Below are 20017 nucleotides of genomic sequence, written 5' to 3'. Positions count from 1 at the left end.
CAGAGGAGTAGAAAGAAAAGAAAAAGAATCATTTAACCCCATTTCGCGTTTTCAAATGATATCTTAAGGTCAATCTTTGGCCTCCCATTTTCTCTTTCCTCCTGTGGTAGCCTTCCCAGTACGTACGTGTCTGGCCCTACGTCTCATGAGCTCCCCAGTTCTCTTTTGATTCAATTATCATGCCTTTCTGTACCACTTCTCTGCAGTCTCCCCACCAGCGCCTTCCTTGAACCCTTCTTCCCAGGCGTCGTAACCTCCCTGTCTTTGGTTAAGTCCCAAGTACCAGTCACCATGCGCAGTAGTCTCCCCAGGATCCGTCCAGGGTACAGTCTCCCCAGCACCTTTGCCCAACCACAGCAACCTCCCCAAGTCCGTCCTTTGTAACCTTCCTAGTACGCACGCCCAGCCACAGCATCCTCCCCAGACCCTGTCTGTGGTGTAACCTCCCCAACACCTGCGGCCAGCTACAGCAGGCTCCCCAGGGCCCGTCCGTGCGCTGCGTGTGTGGTCGGGTGGGAGGTAAGTGGACAGGTCTGGTCCAGCTAAGGCGCCGCCGACCATTCGTCTGGATGTTGTCGGCTCACAAGTCGCAGAGGTCGCCTGGACCCGCTGGACGCCCTCGCCCATAACAACGGCTCCCATACTTCACGTGAGAGAGCCTTCCAGCGACACTTTCCAGGAGCCTCCACCCCTCATGATTCACCAGGGAGACTTCAAGGGGTTTTTCATCTCCCATACTTTACCTGGAAGACTTCCAGGCGAATACGCGAATACATCTCCCACATTGCACCCGCGAGACTTCCTACCGCACCTAATCCGACAGAGCCTTCCAGCGACACTCTTCCAGGAGCCTCAGCCTCTCATCCTTCTCCCGAAAGACTTCCAGGGACTTCCACCTCTTATGCTTAAGCTCAGATAACTTTCCAGGGACTTCCATCACACGTTCTTTACCCGAGAGTCACTTCCAGCAACACTTTCCAGGGATGTCTTTAGACATGCTCAAGTCTTCAACTTTCCTTTAGAAAAGTTGAAAGTTTTCGACTGTTTCCAGGATAATGCACTTCCTCTCCAGATCTTTCTTCGAGTTTATCTGTAATTCTCGAGCTCTTCACTGTAGACAGATGTTGACGTGCAAGAATTTGTAGTCTATTTTCCAGGAGCATCGGATGCTTCATATCAGACATGAATCTCCTCAGTTAACCTGAGCCACTTTGTTTTCCCCTTAAGTTCCTAGTTTGCAAAGGCCGCTAGACTACGATCTCCTACTTTACATAAGCTTATTAAGGTACTCTGGGAGAGATGTCGCTTGAACCAGTTGATTTATTCGGATCAGCTTCGTCTCGGATATTCAAGTGCTTCACAGTTTTAGATATCAACAATGTCCAAAGTTTATCCAGGAATGCGTGTTGATGTCTGAGGTATGCCAAAGGAAGTTCCGATGGTAAACATTGAGTCGAAATAGCCAGAAGGGAAGCCATTCCTCAAGTGTTGCCAGTGACTCTACCAGAATCATTTTGGGCCAGTGATGTTCTTGTCTGTTTTCTTGCTTGTAACAGGAATACTTAAGGGTTTTTTTCACGCTGTGAGAAATTATCCCTTTGAAATATTTTCTCATTGGTTTTATTTTCCTGCCACATGTTCTTTCTAATTTTGTGTACCCTTTTAAGTTCCTGATTCTCGTCAATTGATATAGATACCTTGTAAGTCTTTCTTTCACATTTAATAAAGTCGTTAATTTCCTTATTCGTCAAGCCTGGCTTTCCCTTTTCATAACTCCTTCTCACCTTTTTAGGGACGCTAATTCTTTCAAAGGGAAGTATGATATTTTTGAGATTTCTCCACATCTTTTCAGCTGCATCCAAATCTGAGAGTCGACAGTTTATAGTGAATCTGACAACATTGTGATCGCTGTCTCCAAGCTTTTCATTACAGTCATAGGTGCTGATTATGGCCGTCTGGAGACAAGAGCCCACATCAGGCTCAGGGGCAGGGGCCGTCTGAGGACGAGGGCCCCGTGACAGGCTAAGGAAGTACGGGACCATCTGGAGATAAGGGCCCGTGACAAGCTGAAGAACTGAGGAATCTTTAACAACAACATCTTATGTTTATTCACTCTTCCTAAGGATAACCTAGGCTTCGCCGGGGGCGGTGCCTCGCCCGGGGGTGTGAAAGGGAACTATTGCAGCACCGATTCTGAAGAGATCATCTCTGAGCTACAGACATGTGTCCCAGACGAGCGGGGTTTGCTGGCAGATGTATAAGATAATCAGAAAGTTGTGACTTGTGTGAGAACTCCTCCTCACAGTAGGGAACACTGCCATGTACAACAAAGCTCTCAAACCTCTGTAGAATTGTGAGCATCATCTTAGAGAAGAGAGATGTGTTAGTGGATTGTGTGTGTATTCTTGGACTGCCAGAGTGTCTTTGATACTGCGTCTCACCGAAGATTGATAAGGAAGCTGGATTTCCAAGCTGGTGTCGGGAGAACTACTTAAATGGATTGGGTGTTACCGAATTAGGAGAGAGCAAAGAACATACGTCAGGGGAACCTTTCACGCTGAGCTAGGGTTATAAATGAGGGTTACCCCAGGGCTCAGTGTTGGGACCACCACTGTCTCTGACTCATGTAAATGACTTAACATAAGTCATTGATTCACACCTGAATATGGTGTCTGGTGATACCAGACTTGCATACATGAGGTGCAGAATAATAGCAAGTATGACACACCGCAAAGAGGCCAGAGTTGAATGCAACAGTGAAATTTAACCCTGATTAACGTCAGGTTATGAAGGTGGGGAAGGCTGAGATCAGACCAGAGTGTCGCTATTATACAGGTGAAGATGTGTCACAAGGACAGACCTCTGATGGGATCTTGGAGATGACATTATAACAGATTTATAACCGGAGAATCACACTAAAAAGATCCTTAGAGGAACGAAGCAGTATATTTATTAGTGTCAGTATATGCCAGAGAAGACGGGGCCACAGTTGAGTGTGCCGGTGCCAAAGGAGAAGAGCAACACCAAGCCCTCGAGGCGTCAACATGATGAGGGAGGGAGAGGATGACCGGAAACATGACAGCCATCTGTAAATTCCAGCGAGACCAATGATCATCTCGACACAGACGAGATGTTAGAAGTAAAGACGAAGTAACAGAACCAGAGGATAAACGGGAGACGATGGAACGAAACTGGAGGAAGTTGTAAGAGACTGTGGAACAGAACTAGAGGTTATGGGAGAGTGGGACAGAACCTTCCCTCGAGGATGTGAAACAGTTTAGCGACTTAATGTACTGAATCAGGGGATGTTAGGGGGGTGGTAGGTAAGCTTGGACACAGGTGGTGTCAAGTGGTAGGGGAGTCTGGCAGATGGTGGCTATAAATACATTCAGCTGGTTCTTCAGTGGAGAAGTGGTGGTGGTGATGTATTCATCCTATCATTTTATACAGCATCCACACTTAACGCCTTTCTCCAGGTACACCGAGCATTCAGCCGTCCATATTGATGTGCACCGAACACAGTGATCATATGTGTGTGAGATTACGCATTTGTGCTTATGGGGGAGGGAGTTTCACACTCGTGGGGGCCCCATGTCTTGAAGTTTGTTTACCTCTGACGAGATTTTGTTACTAGGCGAGATTAGCGTGCGTGTCTCTGTGTTATTAGCCTTTTCTGCCTATATGTAGGAGGGTTTCTGCTTGTTGCCATGGGCGTATATACGCATTTTGGCCGTGTGGTGCGCTCCTTGCGTGTCAGAGTGTGTATGGACGCTGCTAGTTGAGATTACTGGTGATGGAGAAGCGCTGGGTGTTGGCGAGGACGTGAGTGTGATGGAGGAGTGTTGGAGAAGGCGGAGGAAAAAGGAAGAGGTGGATGGAGAAGAGGAGGGAGAGCAAGGCTGAGGAGATGGAAGAGGTCGAGGTAGAGTAGGGAGAGTAGAGGTTGATGAAGAGAGGCATTAGGGTAGGTAGGTGAGGAATGTTGTGGTGGGGAGAGAGGGAGGGTGGGAGGATGTTGTTTTGGGGGAGGTGGGTGGGGAGGGTGTTGGGGAGGCATTATCCTCGGTGTGGCTAAACCCCAGTAATGGCCGCCCCTCAATCCTCTTATGCTGCCCCTCTTACACCGGCACTCGTCTCCCCGCTCCTTATATCCCCCTCCCTCCCATTCCTCCCCGCCGTACTGCCTCATCCCAATACTATCCTATGCATTCATCTTTCATCCAGTTTTCCTACAATCGTTGATCACAAATTGATTTCTCTCCCGATTCTGCCATCATTACTGCATCATGTGGCCACAGCAACGTGCCAGGCCTGCCTCCACTCCTTTACATCACACGTCTGTGGTCGGAGCTGCCTCTCGCAGTCTCCTGATCGTAGACACCAAAATCAAGCAGGTGATGTAGGGTAACCTTGTCGAACCCCATAGCGCCCGTTCCTCAAACGAGTCGCCCCTCAACCTACCGTAGGCGGTAACAGAGGGTCGACGCCCTCCTGCAGGAGGAGTCCGTCAACGCCTCTTAATAGATTTCCTCAGTCATACACTCTCATGATGTACCAGGATCTTCCTCAGCTCTTTTACGGACGAGGTCGACGTATAATGCCAACTCTTTCCTCTCCCATCCTTCTCTCAACATATAACCCTGTGGCGGACTTGAGGTACCAGCCCAAGCCCTTCAGGAAGGTCCTGTCCCTCACACCTCACTGTTTCGGAGTTCCTTCAGTAATAATCCTTCCAAAACATCACGGTAACCTCACTGTTATATCAACTCGACTACGTTACCCAAATTCCCTGCACTGTACGGGTGTCTCTGAGTCGGTAGTTTCCTGCAGCCAACACCGTCCATAAACCACACAGCAGACACTCCCTCCCCTCCCGCAGGGACCAGGAACATGGACATCTCTGCGTCGACGACCCCATACATATAGTAGCCCCAGACAACACACCCAGTCAGAGGTATCCAGACACAACAGCTCCCCGTAGATCTGGAAAATGAGCTGAAATCAGTTCACCATTGTGACGCTAGAGGGAAAAAAGAGAATCTTTTTCGTAAATCACCTACGCTTTGTATTTATCTCCCGTTCCTACGTTTTCTCCTTACATATATTATGAAATTTGGAGCGACTTCCGTCATCTGTAAGTGCCATTCTATTGTTCTTTCGTTGGTACTGTGGTGATCTTGAAATATGTCCACGTAACTCTCCGTCTTGCCTCTGGTTCAGTCGGGAGGTACTGGGGGCCCTGCTTCACGCTGGGTCGCCCCACAATCTCGCATCAAGCGACGTCTCGCGTTCTTTACTGAGGGTTTAAATAGATGTTTAAGTCCGGCCGGTTCCCGCCACCCACCCACACCCACACACACACACACCGCCCGCGCAAACTTCACGGGAACATAAATCCCTCATTATATGACCTGAGGGTCTTTATAAACGGAGGAATACGGCCGCGGGATGAGGATGTATTTTGTGAATGTGATCCCGCCATGCAGACCAGAATATCTTAACGCGACGGTGGGAGATGAGCTGGTGGAGCGCCGCCTCACGTATCTTTAAAGAGAGACTCGCTCTCAAAGTGACGCCGTAGCATCGCCCGCTCAGACGTGACGGTACCATCAAAAGAAACATCCATTAAGTCGATTACATGTTAATCATCCTTATTTTCAACTTAGGAGAATAAAACTGACGTTATATATGTGTTGCGTGAAGAGTGGCGCCACATCTGGGATCGTGGATACCCGTGGGTGAGGCGCAGGAGTGGGTGGTGGTGGCGGTGGCGGGGTTGAAAAGCCGACTTAACAGCAGCTCTCGGGTTTAAACCATATTATGGACGGCGCCGCTTACTTGATAAAGCCGTGCCATTAATATCATATAATTTCCAAACTCTGCAGGTTCTGATCATGCTTTATACAGCTGTAAGGAACTAGTTTAACCATAAAGACGCGGAGTGTATGATGCAGCGGGCTGGATGTAGCAAGGGTAGCGCACTAAGCGTAGCGAGATGTGGAGGGCGACTCTCGTATATATCTTCTTGGTGCGGACGACCGCCTCCCCTGCTGGAGCTGCTGCCCAAGGTGTTGTCCAGGCCAGGGCCGGGCCGTGCCTCCAGACTACTCTGTCGGATTACTTCTGCCTTTACCACCACTGACACTACCACTTGTGTGTGTGTGTGTGTGTGTGTGTGTGTGTGTGTGTGTGTGTGTGTGTGTGTCTGTATGTGTGTGTGTGTGTGTGTGTGTGTGTACAGGAGGCGGACGCGAAGCACGACGAGTTCATAACGCCCATACGTATGTGTTACGACCTCAATATTTGCTACTTTATGTACAGAGTTGTTTATCCTCCCCCTGGTGACTTCTTTTCAGGTGTTGGTAACGTTGAAAAGCAACAGCTCCTTATAGCATTGGTAACGCTGATACCCATACCCTGAGGATGGTAACATTGTTATCCACCGCCCCTCAAGGCGGGGTTTGGCAACACTGACTCCTGACCCATGTAATACCTTTCCTGTGTAAATCTAATTCAAACACTAAACATCTGTGTGAAGAATGTTGATGTGAAACAGGAATGGCTGATCACTTAGAACAAGACAGTTCCACTTGGGCAAGGTGGCTTGACCTTTGACCTGACACCAAGGGTCAGACGAACCAGCGTCGTGCTGGAGGGTCGTCTCATCACGTTGACGAGTCGTCTTATTCTAATATACGCTCAAGAGTCGTGATCACGGGTCGTACCGTCGTGCTCGAGGGGTCGTTCATGATCGTGTAATATCCTGTAGAAAAAATGGAAGTTTTACACGTTTTTATATATATATATATATATATATATATATATATATATATATATATATATATATATATATATATATATATATATATATATATATATGTAGCTGCAGGGGCTGGCTGGTCACTGGACCTCACCTTGTTCCTATACTGTACCTTACCTTTTTACGTCGGTGTGTGTGTGTGTGTGTGTGTGTGTGTGTGTACAAGTTCTCCTTCCCTGCAAAGTCGACACTCATCTCTCTTAATTTCTTGTTGCCGTCAGTACGTGGCGTCGCGCCCTTATGCGTCACACACACACACACACACACACACTGGCCACTGGTTAAGACTGTGGGATGGGTCAGTAGGGGAAGGACCCCCGCATGGTTCAATTCTAGTCTGGGCTCGAACCAGTGACCTTTGAATGACGAGACGAGTGCTCTTACCATATGACCACCACCTCCTTGAGGAATGAAAAACTTGAGAGAGATTCTGTCCAGACTTGATGACCTTACAGACTGGTGCTCAGACCCCTGGTGACCCTACAGACGTGCACAGACCCCTGGTGACCCTACAGACTGGTGCACAGACCCCTGGTGACCCTACAGTCAGGTGCACAGACCCCTGGTGACCCTACAGACGTGCACAGACCCCTGGTGACCCTACAGACTGGTGCACAGACCCCAGGTGACCCTACAGACTGGTGCACAGACCCCTGGTGACCCTGCAGACTGGTGCACAGACCCCTGGTGACCCTACAGTCAGGTGCACAGACCCCTGGTGACCCTACAGACGTGCACAGACCCCTGGTGACCCTACAGACTGGTGCACAGACCCCAGGTGACCCTACAGACTGGTGCACAGACCCCTGGTGACCCTACAGACTGGTGCACAGACCCCTGGTGACCCTATAGACTGATGCACAGACCCCTGGTGACCCTACAGACCGGTGAAGTCACCCTCACTAGCCCTGCCACCCGCGTTTCAACAAAGTGTAAAGACCGTATCTGGGACACACCTCTCTCCACTGTCATTATCTTCGTCCCAACACTGAGGGGCGTGTCGGTGCTTTGGTGGGCTTGGGCGTTGGGAAGGGGGCGTTGGCGAGGGATTGGAGGAGACGTAGGTTTTGGAGTGGAGTTGGTGATCTGATGGATGGTGTCAGCTGGTGAAGGAGGAGAAGGGATTCGGGTGACCACATGGTCCCCTCTGGCACCATCATACTCGTGGGTGATGGAAGGTGAGGGTCAGGTTGGTAACTCAGGGTTAAACTCCAAGCCTCACGTCACCTACCGTCCACATCCTTGAGCATGACACAGATGAGGGAAGATCGAACCCCCTCCGTCCCTCATCATCCACCCTCCTCCTCTCCATACACCCCCTAAATGTGATACTGGGGGAGGGGGAGGGGGGAAGAGCGTGGGGTCCGGTCTGGGCTCAACCAACAGGTGCGTCGCCAAGTACACTAATGGTCTTGATGACCCCGGGCCAACCACCTCGTTTGCTAGCCCACGCCCAGCCTGATCCCTCGAACTGATCTGTGAGGTGCGGAGAAAACTAATCGGTCACAGGAATCGCACGGTAGCTCCTGGCTGGTTGACAAGAGGGTAACGAGGGAGAGACCGGGTCGCTGGAGAAAGTCTGGCCCTAGGACGTAGGCTTGGAAGAGGAGGCGGCAGTCGCTGTCGACTCCCAACTGCAAGAAATGACAGTAGGTTGGGTGAGGAGGTTGGCAGCGGTGTGGGAGGTTGGAGTCAGCGCCCCACTTTCCCAGCGATCACCAGCGGCGTCCCCCAGCAGCAGCGGGAGGAGCACCTGGCCTATGGTAAAGGAAGGAGGGGGCTGGGCCACCACGCCCTCGCCTGATAACCCGCGAGGAATCCTCGGGTTTTAAATTGTATTGACCTCTGAACCGTAATGACTCACAGGTCAGGAGGGGTCAGAGCCCGGGACGTGACCTGTGCCAGGTCACAGGGTTCACCAGGAACCTATTACACTCGGATAAACGAAGATGGTAATGGTGTACTGATCTGTTTGTCTGGGGTGGCACAGGCTCGGGCGCACTCACAACAGTAAACAAACGGCCGTCTTGATCTCCTTGACTTGTACCTATTTCTGTGTTTATGACCTTTTTATTTTCATCCAAGTCCATGTTTGTGTTCTCGTGATGTAGAATGTATATATCGTATATTCTCTCAGACAGATGAGTTCGTAAATTCTAATTTCTAACATTTTATTCTTTATATATTTGATCTTTTTCAATCATTCGGTCATTCGTTACCGTTTCATAGTGTCTGCCTCCTGTGTTTCAACAGATTTAATGTATTATATGTACCTGCTTGGGTTTGTAGTTCCCTCCATTCGGTAGTTCAAACCCTTTATCTTCATCATACAGTGTAAGCCTGTATGCATTCTGTTTTCTCTACTGTTATTTTGCTGTCTGTCTCTTCAGTCATCTACCTTGGCTGTTTCTTTTTCATTCTGTGATTCTGCAGGTTTATATTAGAAGTCTAAAATAACCTGATGGTACCTGTGATACTTTATTTCAACTAGAGTAGGAAGCTGACTGTCCATGTCTATGTCAATGTGATTTATTTTAGATTACCATGACTTTAAGAAAGAAAATGAAATTACTATTACAGAAAATGCAATGATTGTTATGATGGAGTAGCTTATCAATTTTCTAAACGTTTCTTTTATGTCATGAAAGAATTCTTAGTTTTATTCAAGGAAGTTAGGTGTCCATAAAATACTTTTCAATTTAAGATTTACCAGAATATTTTATGGTTCTACAATTCCTGTGATATCGTTCAGATTCTTACGCACCGTTCAGATTGCTCCTGTGCAAGAAAATGTAGCAAAAATAACCTTTGATCTCGGTATTCTTAGCTTGTTTGGGCATAAGAAGATTACTTGTGTTTAAGGAATCAGATGGAAAATGAACAGTAAGGTATCCTAACTTAAACAGATCCCTGCTGAATCCGAGGCCATCTGTATCAGAAATTTCCTTACAGCTTTGTCCTTGTGGATGTCATGATAGATGTTTCTTAGTGCCTCATTTTGGCGAACATCATTCGACACTCAGAACTAAAGAATGTACTCCACAAAATTGCTTAGTTTATTGTAGGTGACGAAAGACAATTACATAAAAAAAAAAAAAAGAAATGGCAATTTATACCAACGTGCCGGTAATGGCATTTAATTCCGAGCCCTCTCAGTATATTTGCGTTTCATATTTTCTAACTATCATTAAGGAAGTGGTCCAAGACGAGCGGAGGTGGGTGCATAAAGGAGTGGGTGGGTGGGGCAGAACACTAGAGAATGAACCCAAGGGAGTCATAACAGCTCGCACAGCTGACCGACCTACTGACCGACTCATCTCTGTCATGCAGGTGTTCATTCCGTGTGTATAGATAGTAAGAGAAAAAAAACTACAGTTTATTTTTCTTTCTGTGAGGGACGTAAACTGACAACTTGTATGAAGGGGGAGCCTCGTCCAATTGCAGTTGGTAGAGATAACACATTGCAGAGCTCATGAAACGTGACTATATCGTATTAGATTTTGATTCCGATTGTAGACGGTGATGTGTGTATAAAAGATTCGTGATTCGTATATATATATATATATATATATATATATATATATATATATATATATATATATATATATATATTAATCTGTTTGGGCTTATTATGCTATTTGTGGTCAAGGTTTTTTTCTTTTTCAGTCATCAAAGAATGTTTCATTGTTTACATCTGTATGACAGTTGGAGAGTGTATTAGGAGGAGGCAGGAGAGTTGTGTGAAGACAGTAAGTAATGTTTTACGTGTATGGGAAGTGAGTAGTGACTAACATTTCCAGAGCTTGAGGAAGTCAGCATGAGTCGTCATTTTTCCCAAAAGTCTCATTTTTATACGGCTTATTCTTGTAGATCTTTTAAAACCTTCAGGATTTATAGCTAACTTGACCTGACACTTTGGTTCTCGTATAATTAATTATTTTACCGAAGATATGCTAGGGACTGCGGACGAGATGAAAAGATGCAATGAGGGATATTTTAGGTAGTTATACTGTCATCCATCCAGACTTGTTCTCACAAAGTGTACTCTCATTGCCACCCACTTCCTTTAACACTTACACATTTCCTCATTTAATTTCAGTAGGTTACTTCCACAGCTTCACTGGTTTCAAAACACGTTGACATATTGACCCTTCAGGTGTGATTTATAGCCACAACATCACTGGGGAAAAGCCGGGGTCTGACTTTTTTTTAATGGGGATTCAGGTGTTGGAGGACACGTGGAGGGATTTCCACTAAGGGATTAACGTGTATGTATCGACGTTGCCAGAATAATCCTTTAAAAGCTGATAATCTTTCCCATTACAGGTGGATTTTCTAGATTTTTTGAAGGATTCTTATCATTTTTGTAGTTCCAAATCTCCGACCTTCGCATACCGACGTGACATTCTTCGTGAGGAACAGCTGTACTGGTGCGAACTGAAAAAACAGGGTATTTTATTTCTTGCTTTGTATGCATGCACTAGTTCTAGAGCATTGTGTAAACCTTAAATATTGTTCCAACGTTGTCTACATCGTGTGTAGGGAAAGGGACAAGGAAAAAACGGAGCAGTTTTCAAGGATTCGTCAAGCATAAGCCCATCCCGTCCAGCTTGTTAAGCAAGTAAGAGGATGGAAGGTCTCTCTGCGTCTAAATTTAGTTGATAATTATAAAGGTAACACCAACAACATGGATGCGATAGCCTTTTTTCAACATTTTCTTACCTACTGATACTAATTTGAGATGATTTAAGATGGACACAGTAAGTAACATTACCAAATGAAGCTCAAGACTAATAAACTGTCTTACATTTTTACGATCTTTGCTGCCAAGTGGTCTGATGTGTCTCCGAATGATATACATAATGATGTCATTTGGGAAAAAAAATCTCTGATAATTACCAGCCAATCAACGATTTTAGATAGTTGGAGTCCAGTGAAATAACAGATCTGACTATATATTACCTGAGATCAGTAATGTAATAAACGAATGAAAATAGACCCAAAATATCGCATTGTAGTCGCAGAATATGTGGTTCATTGTGTGTAAAACTTTGCTTATGAAGAAGCATTGTAAATGCGAGTAGCGATGAAAAACTTAAAACCGGTTTGTTGAAAATTGAGATGTGGGTCCCATGTGTGTAAATAACCATTTGCACAAATAAGCAATTACGAATCCGCAACAACTCTGAACACAGACACAATTATACACACATACACATACAGACACAGAATAGAACGCTGAAAAGCTGATGATGATTGGCTACAAGCCAGAAAGTTATATTATTTAGCCATCGCGATGTAAATTGTTCACGTGACCCACTTACGATGGTGACGATCTGATTCAGATTTCTCAAACATAACCCTAGTTATCAGATATCTTTGTCACTGTACAAAATATTTACACGTAAGGCTATATAACCTTCAGCCATCTATATAATTTATAACCCACTTTTTTCTCCTTATCAGAAGAGACTTTGACCCAGCAGGTCCTGGATTGCAGGTGTAAACAGAGTCAAACTAAATTAAGTTTGGCGGGATTGTTGCTTTACCTTGTTTCTTGCCTTGAAAATACAAAGATGCCTAAGAGACCGTGTCCGTTTGATGAATCGTTCAGTCCACAGTTGAAAGTTCACATTGGAATGAAGGCAGTGGAGTCTGGGGCCATGAAGGAGAAGATGCAGGCCGTGTACGGTACGTCTCGAGTGAAATTGTCCCTACCTCACGGGTCAAAGTTCAAGGGACGTGTATTCAAAGTCATTGTATTGGTAATACATTTTCTTAAGAACATAGGAGTAACGGTTAATGGTGAAGGTGTAGATTGGCGGCGCCAAAGTAATTTTTCAATATATTGGTGAAAGTTACAAACTATTTGGTAAGTCTAGTTTACCTCCGCATCGTTATCAGCTTTGGATTTTAAGTGATTTTGTTCAGGGCTGATGTTGTGATGTTTAAAGAATACGTCAACTGTTGGAGACCTTAATTTTGAGCATCATATTTTTTGAATGATTGTAAATATAACAATAGTGAGGAGTTTAATTATCAAGGAAAGTGTTGTGTCATTAGAAATATTGTGAAGCAAAATCACCAGAATCTAAGAATACCTTATTTGAATTCTTTAATAGTCGAAATATATGTTGATGTTGAATTGTAAAAATAGAATAGTGACACTCATTGGCGCCAGATGCCAACAAGTGTACGACATATCAAGTGGCCATGCTGTCCACAGAAAACAGGTTAATGATGGTATAATTTTTGTTTTTATGGTTTTGCAACTAAGTGAAGTTTTCAAAAAAACCTCTTAGTTTTTTTTATGTGCTTTATCTTCTTCAATATTAATTAACCTCACTTTCTTACTGATGTCTTTCTCCATCACTATGTCATCACCTTATTTGCTATTGCTCAACAAGATGTAATGCTTCAAAACATGCTTTATATCTTATTATTTTTCTTTGATATCACATTAGCATTGAGGAACAATGCCACTCAAACTGTAAATCAAATAGGAAAGTGCAGCTGAACTAGATTCTTCCCAATAAGTTATTCCCCGTGCAAAACTCATCCAGACAGTTGGTGTTTACCATCTCTTCGATAACTTTTCCCCAAAAAGAATAGGGCTTTGGGTAAAAGTCTATTTTATCTCCATATCATTAAAGCTATGAATATTTATTGTGTTCGACAATGCTAGTGTAATGATTGAAGGGTAAAATACTAACAGTTACAGGGCATGATTTTATGCATTATTTTTTAATCGAGCAATACTAGATAAGACAGTAATGGTGAGGGTCATATGTATTGGGAACGTTGGGATTAATTTGTATTAGAATAGGTAAAACAAGTATAGAAAATCCTTGGAACTTATGAAAATCTCCCCTAACTTCACATAGTAGCCAGGTTGTGTGGAATTTTTACATGACTGGTAAATTGTCCTGCTGCTTAGGATCATATACTAACTAAATCTGTTGTCTGTTACATTTAGTGGCATTGTGTAATGGAGGCATGATTATGTCAGGTATATTTTGAATAGAAAATAGAACATTAAGATAAATCTTGGCTGCTATGGAGGTTAGATGAAGTTTTCATAGGTTCTGATGATTTTTGTGAGTGTATTACATACTTTTCCGTAATTAACCCACCTTATTCCTTGATATGCTTAACCATCACTACTGCCACCTTACTTCATTTCATTCAATTAAATATGATGCTCTAAATTGTGCTCTGCTACTGCTATTGCACAACCCTAGCATTGCAGGAAAAAAATCATTTGTGAGTGAAAAGAAAAATGACAAAGTATTTATAAGTTATGCCTACAGGGTGGCATAAACTTCACATACAGCTGATTTCTTGCTCCTATCACTTGTAATGGTGAGTGAGTTATAAAGGGCATAAAAGTAAATTGAATAGCCATATTTCAGTTTATGAGTACTCATCACTCATCAAAAACTTTGTGTATTGTCATTAAATATATTTATTTATGTATTATGATACCCAATACACACTCATAATGAAAACAAATTGTAAAGATTATGAAAAAATTCCAAATTTAAAGGAAAGCTAAGCATTCCTGTGTTACCAGGTCTTGAACACACCTCACTATCATTTAGCCAACTAACCTCACATCACATATCATCCTCAGGCATTTCATTTCCAGCTCATCCACACTAACATTTTTGTGCACTCAGGGCCTAAGACTCACATCTATACAATATCTTTAGGACTACTATACACTCAGACATACTCTTTTTCCTAACAGTCTGAATTATCACTATACAGCCTTCTCCAACCCCATGACTCTCATCTACCTCCATACTTCCATCTTCTGCTATATCCTCTCTCATCTCTAAAGCTCCTGTTATTAAAGCATACCCCCTGCAAACTTTCAAGTGTCTAAATATCATGACTGTTATGAGTTGAAAATTGATCCCCCTCTTCCTTTGCCCCAGGCATACACACAAAGTAGATGGCTCTTCAAGGTATGGGTCCCCACAAGCTTAGAACACCCATCCAATGATGTACAAATAGGTAATCACAGAGGAGAGAAATTGGATATCTTCCTTCCATAACCATTAGGCCCCATGTCAGACCAGCATATTATCAGACTGTCAGGCATAATAATAACATGTTTTGCAGTGATTCTTCCGAAAATCTGTGTTAACTCAAATTCCCACCATAATCATTTATGTTATGTTTTGTCATTTCAGATCGAACTTTAAGTCTCCTTTACTCTGGTGCTAAGAATGTGACAAATAACAATGCTGTAGAAAAAATGGACACCAGCCCAACTAGTCAGGTGACCAGCGGCAGCAAGGAGAGAAGCAACCTCCACCAGATGGTTCTCACTTCACGCGGAACTCTTGCTAGATCTCTACCTGCCTCGCAGGTTGGTCTTACTGTAAGTTAATTTTGAGACTAATAGTTCTAGTAAAGATAGATATAGGTGGTAAATTTGTAATAGACAGTGTGATATTACGAAAATTTAGAAAAATCTCTTGCATATATCTTCAGTCTGTATCTCCTCCATATCTCATTACCTCTTATATGAACTTGTGATTCCTCACATGCTGCACTTGGTTTCATCCCAAGCATGTTCTTTTCTTTTTTTCTGTATTATAGGCTTCACCCCTGGACGAAAATACACACCTTAATTAACACATGAGAAAGCGCTAAAGTGATTGAGAAGTAATGGGAAATGAGGAAAAGTAACATACGATGTTTGGAGGCATTAGAAATATATGCCTTTTAAAAAGGGGTGATATGTAGTTGTTAGAAAAGGCACAAGAAGTTCCAGAGCTTAATGTTGTGGAAGCAAGCATCATGAAAACACTCCAGTTGCAAATGGCCTCATAATTGTGTGCCTAAAGAGCAAAATATTTTAGTTTAGACAGTGCTCTTTAGTACCAGTATTGGCTCAATTGAGTTGTAGTGAGTAGAGAGACTGTTGTGAGGATATGAGTATATTAACCAAGGAGGAATGAGACGGTAGCTTTAGCATGAAGGACTGGAGATGAAAAACATATCCAGTCTTGAGGGAGTGGTCATGGTGGTCTGAAATATGGGTAGGATAGTTGCCTATTAAAAGGGAAAATGTACTATATAATTATTAGTATTATTAGGCTAGAATATGACCACTTTGTAGTAAATTATTTAGTTTTGAAGTTACTTTGTTTTGTCATAATTCAGTTTGAGTAATGATGTTCTGGTAACTAATTATTTCAATTTCCCTTTTCTCCAAATCAGAAAGTAATGAGCCAACCACAGCCCCCCAGTTCCTGTGTCAGTTGCCAGACTGTTTCATCTATTCTACGTTCACCATGTAGCTATTGTGAATGCAAACTGTGTGATTCCTGTGCAAGATGTTGCTACTTTTGTGGAGGAATCTTCTGTCTAAAATGCTCACTTACAGTGTAAGTTTAACCTATCGTTTTTATTTTCTGTATGAAAACATGGATGTACTTTCTTCTCATACATCCCACCCTCTGTAATTTCTCTTCGCTTTCCTCTTAGCAAACTAAATCTTCCACACGTAAGCTTTGGCTCCTCTCCTCCTATTTTTGCTTTCATCTCTCTCATTCCCCCATTCATAATGAAACCATTTGTAATTAAAAGCAGTGATGACATCACACATGCTTATTTTATCTCCATGGATTACTTCTTCCTCCAGCCAGTAACGCATCGAAGAGACAGAAGGCAATTTAGAAGCAGGGAGGTTTCATGGTCAGGAATGGGGGGATAATGAGTTCAGGATGGTCGGACTTTAATGTCAATGACATGAAAGGGGACCTATTAAAGGGATTTAAGGTGCACCTCATTACGAGTACCTACAGTGAGGTCTTGTCCACAAGGCAGGCTAGTGCATAGTGCTCATTGCCGCAGACATCAGTTATATAATGAATACATATTTTTTTTAGCTGAGGCAGCACAGCAACTGTAGCCCTAATCAAGGCCATCCTTTTTTTTTTTTTTTTTTGTGGCATGTATTTATGTATATGTCTGTATATGTGAAGATGTTGATATGGACACATGTATGTATATGTGCATGTGCACAAATGTCTATGTATATGAGTGGATGAAGAATGTGTGGAAGGAGAGAAAATTATCTTAGAGAGCAAAAGTGGGTATGTTTGAAGGTATAGTAGTTCCAACAGTATTATATAGTTGTGAGACATGGACTATAGATAGGATTGTACGGAGGAGGATGGAAGTGTTTGAAATTGAATGTTTGAGGACAGTATGTGGTGTGAGGGGGTTTGATCAAGTACATAATGAAAGGGTGAGATGTGTGGAAATATAAAGAGTGTGGTTGAGAGAGCAGAAGAGGGTGTGTTGAAATGGTTTGGACATGTGGAGAAAATGAGTGAGGAAAGATTGACATAGAAGATATATGTGTCAGAGGTGGAGGGAACAAGGAGAAGCTGGAGACCAAATTGGAGGTGGAAGAATGGAGTGAAAAAGATTTTGAGTGATTGGGAGCTGAACATACAGGAGGGTGAAAGGCATGCAAGGAATAGAGTGAATTGGAATGATGTGGTATACCAGGGTTTACATGCTGTCAACGGACTGAACCAGGGCATGTTAAGCATCTTGGGTAAACCATAGAAAGGTCTGTGGGGCCTGGATGTGGATAGCGAGCAGTGGTTTTGGTGCATTACACATGACAGCTCGAGACTGTGTGAATGAATGTGGTCTTTTTTATCTTTTCTTGGCGCTATCTCGCTGAAGGGGGTGATGCTATTTCCTGTGTGGCAGGGTCGTTACGGGAATGGATGAAGGCAAGTATGAATATGTACATATGTATATGTCTGTGTAATGTATATGTTGATATGTATATGTATGTATATGTGCTTTTATGGGCATTTATGTATTTATTTACATTTATTATACTTTGTCGCTGTCTCTCGCGTTAGTGAGATAGCGCAAGGAAACAGATGAAAGAATGGCCCAACCCACCCACATACCCATGTATATACATACACGTCCACACATGCACATATACATACCTATACATCTCAACGTATACATATATACACACACACACAGACATATACATATATACACATATACATAATTCATACTGTCTGCCCTTATTTATTCCTGTCACCACCCCGCCACACATGAAATAACAAACCCCTCCCCCCACATGTGCACGAGCTAGAGCTAGGAAAAGACAACAAAGGCCACATTTGTTCACACTTGGCCTCTAGCTGTCATGTATAATGCACCAAAACCACAACTCCCTTTCCACATCCAAGCTCCACAGACCTTTCCATGGTTTACCCCAGACACTTCACATGCCCTGTATCAATCCATTGACAGCACGTCGACCCCAGTATACCACATCATTCCAATCCACTCTATTCCTGGCACGCCTTTCACCCTCCTGCATGTTCAGGCCCCGATCACTCAAAATCTTTTTCACTCCATCTTTCCACCTCCAATTTTTTCTCCCACTTCTCCTCGTTCCCTCCACCTCTGACACATATATCCTCTTTGTCAATCTTTCCTCACTCATTCTCTCCATGTAGCCAAACCACTTTAAAACACCCTCTTCTGCTCTCTCTACTACACTCTTTTTATTACCACACATCTCTCTTACCATTTCATTACTTACTCGATCAAACCACCTCACACCACATATTGTCCTCAAGCATCTCATTTCCAGCACATCCACCCTCCTCCGCTTAACTCTATCTATAGCCCACGCCTCGCAACCATATAACATTGTTGGAACCACTATTCCTTCAAACATACCCATTTTTTGCTCTCCAAGATAACGTCCTCGACTTCCACACATTCTTCAACGCTCCCAGAACTTTCTCCCCCTCCCCCACCCTATGATTCACTTCCACTTCCATGGTTCCATCCGCTGCCAATTCCACTCCCAGATATCTAAAACACTTCACTTCCTCCAGTTTTTCTCCATTCAAACTTACCTCCCAATTGACTTGTCCCTCAACCCTACTGTACCTAATAACCTGGCTCTTATTCACATTTACTCTCAGCTTTCTTCTTTCACACACTTTACCAAACTCAGTCACCAGCTTCTGCAGTTATCACACGAATCAGCCACCAGTGCTGTATCATCAGCGAACAACAACTGACTCATTTCCAAGCTCTCTCATCCACAACAGACTGCATACTTGCCCCTCTTTCCAAAACTCTTGCATTCACCTTCCTAACAACCCAATCCATAAACAAATTAAACACCCTGCCGCAAACCAACATTCACTGAGACCCTATCACTTTCCTCTCATCCTACACAAATGCATGCCTTACATCCTCGATAAAAACTTTTCACTGCTTCTAACAACTTGCCTCCCACACCATATATTCTTAATACCTTCCACGGAGCATCTCTATCAACTCTTATCATATGCCTTGTCCAGATCCATAAATGCTGCATACAAATCCAGTTGCTTTTCTAAGTATTTCTCATACATTCTTCAAAGCAAACATCTGATCCACACATTCTCTACCACTTCTGAAACCACATTGCTCTTCCCCAATTTAATGCTCTGTACATGCCTTCACCCTCTCAATCAATACCCTCCTATTTAATTTCCCAGGAATACTCAACAAACTTATACCTCTGTAATTTGAGCACTCACTTTTATCCCCTTTGCCTTTGTACAATGGCACTATGCAAACATTCCGCCAGTCAATACAGTCACCCCCCTTTTTTAATAAATTCCACTGCAGTACCATCCAAACCCGTTGCCTTGTCGGCTTTCATCTTCCGCAAAGCTTTTACTACCTCTTCTCTGTTTACCAAATCATTCTCCCAAACTCTCTCACTTTGCACACCACCTTGACCAAAACACCCTATATCTGCCACTCTATCATCAAACACATCCCCTATAGGGATAGGGGAGAAAGAATACTTTCCACGCATTCCTCACATGTTGTAGAAGGCAACTAAAGGGGACGGGAGCAGGGGGCTAGAAACTCTCCCCTCCTTGTATTTTAACTTTTTAAAAGGGGAAACAAAAGGAGTCATGCGGGGAGTGCTCATCCTTCTCGAAGGCTCAGATTGGGGTATCTAAATGTGTGTGGATGTAACCAAGATGAGAAAAAAGGAGAGATAGGTAGTATGTTTGAGGAAAGGAACCTGGATGTTTTGGCTCTGAGTGAAATGAAGCTCAAGGGTAAAGGGGAAGAGTGGTTTGGGAATGTCTTGGGAATAAAGTCCGAGGTTGGTGAGAG

General features: G+C 43.6%; 1 protein-coding gene across 3 annotated transcripts in view; it reads left to right on the top strand.

Moving 5' to 3' along the window:
* LOC139759853 (apoptosis regulatory protein Siva-like) overlaps nucleotides 1–20017 on the top strand; it is a 137368-nt gene that overhangs the window by 114497 nt on the left and 2854 nt on the right. The window contains exons 1-3 of one of the 3 annotated variants that reach the window (XM_071682357.1): nucleotides 12292–12511; nucleotides 15019–15197; nucleotides 16055–16221. In XM_071682357.1, coding sequence (XP_071538458.1) covers nucleotides 12397–12511; nucleotides 15019–15197; nucleotides 16055–16221 — 461 coding nt within the window. In that variant the 5' untranslated portion in view covers nucleotides 12292–12396. Of the gene's footprint in view, nucleotides 1–12291; nucleotides 12512–15018; nucleotides 15210–16054; nucleotides 16222–20017 lie in introns of those variants that run through there. The other 2 variants (XM_071682356.1, XM_071682358.1) reach the window with 2 other exon arrangements.

This window comes from Panulirus ornatus, chromosome 34 (assembly GCF_036320965.1).
Source record: "Panulirus ornatus isolate Po-2019 chromosome 34, ASM3632096v1, whole genome shotgun sequence".
In the NCBI taxonomy this organism is placed as follows: domain Eukaryota; kingdom Metazoa; phylum Arthropoda; class Malacostraca; order Decapoda; family Palinuridae; genus Panulirus; species Panulirus ornatus.
Note: the sequence above shows the minus strand (reverse complement) of the source record. Positions and strands in the feature narration are given on the sequence as shown.